General features: G+C 43.0%; 2 protein-coding genes across 2 annotated transcripts; both read right to left on the reverse strand.

The window, feature by feature from the left end:
• Window positions 1–2,217: 2,217 nt before the first annotated feature.
• Window positions 2,218–3,702, reverse strand: LOC125188200. The gene is made up of 2 exons (XM_048084986.1): window positions 3,673–3,702; window positions 2,218–3,416 (listed from the first exon to the last, which is right to left on the reverse strand). The coding sequence occupies exon 2, from the start codon at window positions 3,381–3,383 to the stop codon at window positions 2,466–2,468; it is 918 nt and encodes a 305-aa protein (XP_047940943.1). The 5' UTR covers window positions 3,384–3,416; window positions 3,673–3,702; the 3' UTR covers window positions 2,218–2,465.
• A 680-nt stretch (window positions 3,703–4,382) lies between these two features.
• LOC125210354 lies at window positions 4,383–7,146 on the reverse strand. Its single transcript, XM_048109943.1, has one exon. It carries the CDS (start codon window positions 5,957–5,959, stop codon window positions 5,351–5,353), a length of 609 nt encoding a protein of 202 aa, XP_047965900.1. The 5' UTR covers window positions 5,960–7,146; the 3' UTR covers window positions 4,383–5,350.
• Between the last annotated feature and the right edge of the window lie 1,659 nt (window positions 7,147–8,805).

Raw genomic sequence — 8,805 nt, forward strand, 5'->3', positions numbered from 1 at the left:
TAAAAACATAAGATAAAAGATAATAAAATAAAAATAACTAAATTACAAGATGGAGTCTATGTTGTATGGTTTATGGTAATAACTTTATAATACTATTTTCGATTTATTAATTAACACATTTTTTTACGTATGGAATCTATGGAGTATGGATAATTATTAATAAATATTTATCCAACATTTTAAAATAAACTTAGAAGAATTGATTACTTTAAATAAAGTATAATACATTAACATTGGTTAATGTTGTAGTCTTCAAAATTGATTAGTTGAGTCTTCAAAATTGATTGGTTGACGGTGGGCGATGGCTGCACTATTCAAAATTGATTGCATAAAACACCATTTCTTTTATTTTTATTTATTTATTTATTTATTCTTAAATGTTGATTTTAAATTCAAATTGGATCTCATTTCTCTCTATTTTTATCTATATTAAATACTCCTCTCTATCCTTACTTACACTCACCTCATTTTAGTGTTAACAACTCAATTTAAACTATCCATTTCCTTGTTCCAATTTGTTTTATAATTTCAAACTATATGGCAAAAAAAAATTAACGGAAAAAACCGTGAAACCGCGAAACCGAACCTAAACCGCTACGAACCGTCCAAAAACCGGCGATTCCGAACCGAAACCGAAACCGCCGGTTTTCGAACCGAAACCGAAACCGTGAAACAGCCTCACGGTTCGGTTCCGGTTCCATATTTCCCAAAACCGGAACCGGCGGTTCCGAACCGAAACCACCGGTTCATGAACTGTGGGCAGGTCTAAGTATATTGCGTGCATATGTATTCTGGCATTGTTAGTCGATTCATGTCATCCCATTTTATTATATTTCCCCAATCCCAATTAAGATGAAACATGTTTATTTTTAGTTTGATCCGACCAAAATGATACAGTTATATTTTTGGTAATTTTTTCTTTCTAATTAATACACTCAACCACTTTTTTATCTCTCTAATTAAATATTCAACTCTTTCTCACTTCATTTAATATTTACGCTCATTTTTTCTCTCTCCAATTAATCATATTAATCAATAACTCCTAAAATCTGTGTAGATTAAGAAATATGTCATTTTAGCGGGGACGGAAAGAGTAGTAGTTTCATGCTAATAAAATAAGAGTGTGATAAATTATTTTCATTTTAATCCATCATTTAAAATTAAAAATTTATTTTAAAAAATATTTTTTCCTATAAAAACATGAGACTCATTCTCCAATAATTAGGGACCTGGATAATAACAAAGAAAGTTTGAAAGTTTGTACGTTAAAAAAAGTTTGTATTTTTTAAAGGACCTGGATAATAACAAAGAATTCCAAACAGTTACAATTCCACAAAATTTATTATTCAATTGACTTATTGAGCGGTGTATTGTATATGAGCGGGCATCGTGCATGGTATCGTTAATCGATGCACTTGATACCAATTTCCCTTTAACAAACAATTTCGTATTACTGTCCGCGAATAAGATTCCCATTTTTCCATTTTAGTCCGTCCGCCAATAGGAGCCTTGGTTCATTTTTACCATAAATGGTAATAGGCCATACCTTCCATTAACTCATTTCACTCACATTTTATTTAAAACTAATATATACATGTGTGACCCCTATTCCACTAACTTATTTCCATCCACTTTTATAATATTTTTTAAAACACGTATCGTTCATAAATGGGACTCCTAATGGCGGACGGAGGGAGTATCCCTTAGCTGCGGATTTCGCCAGGCAATTAAGACCTGAATCAATCTTTAAAATTCGTTGCCATTCGTGTTTTTGATTAGTGATATTCTGTTAAGTTGATTCGTAAGCTTCAATGTAAATTAGCTCAATCTATTTAATTCAATTTATATTTTTATAATATTATTTGGTTTAATTATTTAATGCTAAGAAATTGTTATGAGGTACTCCCTCCGTCCCAAGGAAAATGACCCATTTCTTGGGCGGCACGGGATTTTATGCAATTTTATTTTGTGTGTTGAGAGGAGAGAGTAAAGTAAGAAAGAAAGAATAAAGTAGAGATAAAGGTATTTCCATTTTAAGTAATGGATCATCTTAGTTGGGACAAATTAAAAAAGAAAGTGAGTCATCTTCAATGGGACGGAGGAAGTACTACTTACTAGCCGTTATAGGATTTTGAGTTCTATAATTTTCTTTTTTTTGATAAGTTAATCAAATGCATTTCAAGAAAAGAATGTACAGAAACACAACTTGGACATACCCAAGTGGATGAGGGGTCCCGTACAAGCCATGGGAGCCCCACTACGAAACAAGCAGGCAGGGCCCGCGATCCAATCAACTAAGCAACTATCATAGTACTATCTATGTGCAATGGGCCTCATTAAAACCTTTCGGGGCCAAAGACCCGAACGGGAAAAAAGACACCGATAAGGAAAAAGAGTACCCCGAGATAGCACTATGTGGATCCATAAGGTTCGGCCTAGACGGCAGATACTTCCAACTCCTCAGCTTATGTGTGAGTAACGTCAGGCACATGGAGCAAGACTTGATCATGAGGAAACTTAGCATACAAAATGCTATACACTGTTGTCTTGATTTGATATAAGACACGCGCTATATCAAACGTTTTCCCCTCCATGATAACAGAGTTCCGCGCGATCCAAATATAGTAGATAGTAGACATGAGGGCGATACTTCCCGCCAGTTGGGGTATCCGGGAGGGCCTTCCGTCTCGCACCAGCCACTTAATCGCTCTTTTTATGGTTGTTGGCCTTCTTCTAAGCCCGATCCAGTCCCGAACCTTGTCCCATACACTCCAGGTTTCTCGGCACCTAAAGAAAAGGTGGTCCGCACTCTCATCATCCCTAGCACAAAGGCTGCAGGTGGCATCGATGTCTTCCCATGTAATCCGATCCCGGGTAGAGAGTCTTCCGCGCAAGGCCAACCACGCAATGAATGAGTATTTCGGCGTTATACTCTTATGCCATATATATTTTGCCCAAAACCGTCGGTCTTCCCTTGGCCGAAACCAGTCATAGGCGGCCTTAGTGTCCGCCCTTGCGTTCCATTGGGTTAAAAGTTGTTGCGTCTCTTCCCGCGAGCTTCTGGCAATCATCTCGTCTCTAATGGAAAAGATATGCTTGATAAGGGTAGAATGTTCCTTAACATGCGGTTGCCACTCCCAAAAGTCCACGTCCTTTATGATCTCGGTATGAATCCATTTGATCCACAAGCTATCCGTCTTTGCGTGCACTTTCCAAAGGATTTTTGCATGCAGCGTTGTGTTCCACATTCCAAGGTCTCGGATACCCAAGCCACCCTCATGTGTGGGTAGACAGATGACGCTCCATGCCACTTTCGCTTGTTTGGAGCCCCACAAGAAGTTGCGCTCAATAGCTACCAACCGAGACGCGACATTGTCCGGCATCGGGAAGGCCTGGAGCCAATATGCCTCGATCCCCTGCAAGCAAGATTTAATTAGCTCCAGTCTGCCCGCATAAGACAAAGACTTCCCGTTCCATTTTTTAACTGTCGACGTCATTTTGTCTATAAGGTCAGAATAGTCTGCCGTCTTAAGCAACTTTGACGCCAAGGGAATTCCCAAATATTTGACTGGAAGTTTTGCACTTGAGTAGCCAAAAATGTTTGTGATGTGTGCCTTAGTATCATCGGTCATTGTCCCTGCAAAAAACAGGTTAGATTTTGGCTTGATTGACCTCAAGGCCTGAGCACGCCGAGAACTCCTCTATTGCATCAGCGAGCACCTGCATCGAGTAAATGTCCCCTCGTCCAAACCGCATAATATCGTCTGCAAAAGCAAGGTAAGTAATGCCATGACTTGCACATCCCGGGTGGAAGTTAAAGCCTCCACCATGCGTGCGCAAGTCAAGGAGACGGGAGAAATATTCAATGCAAAGAATAAAGAGAGATGGGGACATGGGGTCACCTTGTCGTAGTCCCCGTTTACCTGGAAAGAACCCATGCGCGCTGGCATTGAGCATGATCGAGTAAGTTGGAGACGTAACACACTCCATCACTCGCTCGACGAATATGGGATGGAAGTTTAGCCCTAGTAGCACATGCTCCAAAAATTCCCAGTTAACGGTATCATACGCCTTCCGTAGGTCAATCTTCACCGTGCATCGCGGGACCGTTCTAGCTCTTTCATATCGTCTCATCAGTTCCGTGGCTAGGTGGATATTATCCATGATGTTGCGTCCCGGGACAAATGCAGATTGGGCCTGACTGACAAGCTTAGGCAACAAAGTTTCCATTCTCCTCGAAAGGATTTTGGTTATTATTTTGTAGAAAACATTGCAGCAGGCAATAGGGCGAAAGTCACTAACCTTTGGGTTACCGTTTTCGGAATGAGTACAATGGTTGTTGCGTTGAAGCTCTTAAGCAGGTGACCCGACTCGAAGAACTCCGAAACTGCCTCAATAATGTCCGGCCCCAAGTCGACCCAGTTCCTCTTGAAGAACGCTGAAGAGTATCCGTCCGGCCCCGGAGCTTTATCATCTTTGATTGCAAAAAGGGCTCCCTTGATCTCTTCATCAGTAATGGGCATAATGAGCCTATTCGCTTCCTCTCCATCAAGAGTGTAGCCATTGTCTAACACATCAGGCAAGATAGGGGCGGCTTGCTTAGGGACCCCGAAGAGGCCTCTGTAAAAGTGCACGAAGCTATCCGCAATGTCCACTTGATCTTCAATTAGAGACTCATCTGGCCGACACAAAAAGGATATCGTGTTCCTTGTGTTATTCGTGCGCACCATGGCATGGAAGAAAGCCGTGTTACGGTTACTTAAGAGTCTATGCTTCAGGCCAGCCTTTTGGCTAAAGAAGTTTTTCTCCGCAGTGACTAAAAATTCAGCCTTCTTTTTGCAAACTTTGATCTGGTCCTGGAGCACCCGATTAGAGGTATCCACATCTGCTTGCAATTGAAGATCCTCGAGCTCTCTTGTTGCTTCTTTTGCTCTGCCTGTGATGTTGCTGAATTCTCGGAAGTTAAAGGTCTTGAGGACTTGCTTAAAAGCCTTACACCTCTAAAAAAGGCTATACTGTTTCAAGCCCACCACGTGTATCCTCCAATTCTCCCTCAATGTCTTCACAAAGTCCGTGTGATCCATCCAGAAGTTGAAGAATTTGAAGGGCTTAGGTGTGGCTTGAAAGTCGGCGAACAGTTTAGTTACAGCAGGGGAGTGGTCCGTCTGGAAACCAGAAGGCATCAAGCCATTCCTGGTTCACCATTACACGGTCAATTTTGCTAAAAATATGGCCATTCGTCCATGTGAAGGAGCAGCCAGTGGAGGCCACGTCTTGTAGTCCAAGTATGGCACATGCTTGAACTGGCCCATCCATCTCACGGTTGTCTGGCTTCCTTATGTCCCGTCTCTCATCTACGTGCATTACCGCATTGAACTGGCCCATCCATCTCACGGTTGTCTGGCTTCCTTATGAGTGGGTCCTGGCTTGACGAGGGCACATCTATCTTGTAGGCATTATTCTGGTTTTTCATCGTTCGCTTCCATACACCATGAGTGACCACCGCAGTGTCGTGAGTTGCCCTGCTATTCGCCGAGCGCCTAACCGTAGTGTCACGACCCCGACTAGGGTCCCTCGCATTTGGCCGCTGCCTGGAGAGTTCTCGTTTCCTATTCTCTTCCCTGATTTTTGCTCTTTCCGCTGGGCCAGGGCAGCCGAAGGTGGCATGGCCAAACACATGACATGTGTGGCAGATTTTAGGCAGGTTCTCGAAGGCAATCCTCTGTTGCAGAGAGGATCCATTAGGCAGAAAGAGTTCGATGGTGTCTCGCAGGTCCTTCTGCATATCAAGTATGATCTGGACTTGGACTCTGGGGCCATCTAGTGATCGTCTCCGGATAGTGGTCTGGTCAACTGCAACCGAAGTTCCAATGGAGGATGTTATTTTCTCCACTACAGACCTCGTCCATAGAGTGAGTGGTAGGTATACGGATCCATACTGGAATTTGGAGTTTGACATTGTCTTCCAAGTTAAAGTTTGCTGGAGTTGGCTCCAGAATGAGCGGCACTCCAAAGACAGTGTACGGTCCTTTGTTGCGCACCTTCTCTAAATCAGCATAGGACCTAAATCCGAACAATATCCAGCCCTTGCTATGGTATGCCACATTCGTGGGGACACCCCATCGTTGCACCAAGTTATAAACTGTGGGCTTTCCTGGAAACCTCCCTGCAAATTTCCCACACAAAGAAGGACCCCACCCTACCCTAATGGGTAGAATATCGTCCGGTGTTAGTGAAATTGACGAAGTTTCAGTAGTGATACCTTCGGCTGGTACTAAAGTGCGCGCTGCAAGGCTTGAATCTGGCTGCGTAGACTGATATTCCACCCTCCATGCACAACTACTTTTGAGTTGGAGTTGCTCATCAACCTCCGTAATCAATTCATCCTCAGTTTTGGGATGTGTAACTCCATTCTCAGTGGATTGAAGGGAGATCTTGAACAACTCAATGAGCGCTTGAAGATTGTACTCTGCACCCCCAACTTTGCAGAGATGGTTAAAGTGTGTATGCCTCCCAATTGGGTTTGCGGAGTTCAAAATAACTTGCTAGAAACTACACCAAAATCCTTTGTCCAATCTATGTGTGCACAAAGTTGAAGGAATTCTAGTGACAAGTTAAAGCAGAGAGCAGCAAGGACCAATAATAAAACAAGAGAAAATAAAAACGAAAAGCAGAGAAGAACTAGGCTTTTAAGAAGCGCAGCCCTAGTGAAACCGGCCTCCCTTGATCTGGTGAATCCTCTGAAGGGAGCGTTTAACCAAAGGGCGCAGCCTTACCTTAGTATTTCACCGTAATCGCAGCTGAATGGCAGTCGCCGGTTCGCAAGACCGCGCGTGGTGGTGGCGGAGTGAGGGTTTGTCAGATCGAGTGTGCCCCGGGTTATCTTCTACGTCAGTGTAATCCCGTCGGTGTGGCCGCTGCCGGATGACCCGCGTCGGGTTCGGATGCGAGCAGGGACGGGCACGGGCAGAACCTCCCCTCTCCTGTCGGCCGAGAGGAGGGGAGGGGGGCATTTCTTGATAGACGAAACCAAGAGAACAGCGCGTAGGCAGACTCGAGGAAAGAAAAGGTATGAACAGCGGCGGCGAAACCCTAGAACAGGGCGGCGCCGTCAAGCTAAAGAAACCCTAACCCTAACGGAGCAAGGAGGCGTGAGGGAGACTAGCGGTATTGACAACTAGCGAGAAATAACTCAACCCAAAACTAAAGCATGGGTAAACAATATTTATAGTCGCACAGGCCCACCCCCGAAGGGGCCCCTTACTCCAGAAACCCTAGTCGGCAGCGTTCTATGGTGGGCCCGTACCACCGCGTGTCCGTGTCGTAGGATTTTTTGGGAGCCATGTTTCGACTCTTGCACCCGAAGGCACGAAGAACACGAGCCCGGAGGCCCGAGAGAGACACCGACGGCCCGGAGGCCCAAGGAATTGGACGCGAGCCCGAAGGCCCACGAGAGACACCGAGAGCCCGGAGGCCCAAGGGATTGGACGCCGAAGGGCACGAGGCCCGACGGGAAGCACATGCGCGAAGCATGATTCCGGCCCGAGGCCCGTTAGACACGGGGCCCGTAGACTTCAATGTAAATTAGCCCAATTTATCTAATTTAATTTATATTTGTATCATTTTATTTGGCTCAATTTTATTCATTCTTTCAATTATATATTATTTCCGACAATGCTGGCCGTCTATTTCAATAATTGAGAATCTATGGTTATATTTTTATTATTTAACTATTAGCTAGACAAATGAAATGTTTCTTCCTTCCATCACAAGTAATTAAGTTTTCTTTTAGTTTGTCCTATTATAACTGATTAATTTTCTATTTTAGCAAAAAGAACATCATTTCCAGTTCTTGTTTTATTTTATTTTACTTTTCTCTTATTTTACTCTTTCTTTCATACTTCATTTTCTCTATATTTCTCTTATTTTTTTCTTTTTTTCCATATTTTTTCTTTCCACTTAATTTTATAAATACTCCTATCATTTTCTTAAAAATTATAATGAAAAGAAGCACCTCGTTATAATAAGACGGAGGGAATAATAAATTCGTTTGTCCAATCTTACCTTACCTCTCGTTTGAATTCCAATAAAGTTTAACTATTGAATTGAGTTATTGACCGGAGTATATGGGGCGTGTATCGTGGTATCGTTAATCGATACACTACACTACACTACACTACACGTGATTACCAATTTCTGTATAACAAACCAAAATTCCTCCATAGCCAACTCCTTTCCTTCGGCTTCGCAACCACAACTCTTATACTTGATAATTCAGTTGGTTGATGGCTGCTTATGGAGCTGCAGTTTCGCTCAAGAGTACCATACTGAGTCTTCTGGAATCATCTCGCATTTGTCTGTCTGGTTCCTCCCTCTCCACTGATCTTACAATCCGTCTATTATGCTATGTGTTGCTTGCAGACAGTTCTCCTAAAATTGGAGGAGACTAGCTACAGCAAGATCAGGACAGAGGTGAATGCTTTGGACGACCGAATCAAAGAGGCCATATGGGAATTCGAAGATTTACTCGAATCTCATGTGTATGAGCACATTCTTCCACAACTCGAAGGTAAGAGAGATCACTTCTCTTTCTCGGTAGATCTGCTGAGTATCATACAGAGTGTTGATTGCTTTGTGGAGAGGGTTTCGGTCATGGAGGCGGACTTCAAACTGAACTGCTGAATATGCCTGAAGAAGAAGGCCAACCTCTTTCCTCAAGAATTGATTTTCATGGAATCGACTCAAACATAGTTGGATTATCCAAAGAATTTGAAGACATAAGGGATTTTCTTCTTGGAGAAATTG

This window comes from Salvia hispanica, chromosome 1, assembly GCF_023119035.1.
Source record: "Salvia hispanica cultivar TCC Black 2014 chromosome 1, UniMelb_Shisp_WGS_1.0, whole genome shotgun sequence".
NCBI lineage: Eukaryota > Viridiplantae > Streptophyta > Magnoliopsida > Lamiales > Lamiaceae > Salvia > Salvia hispanica.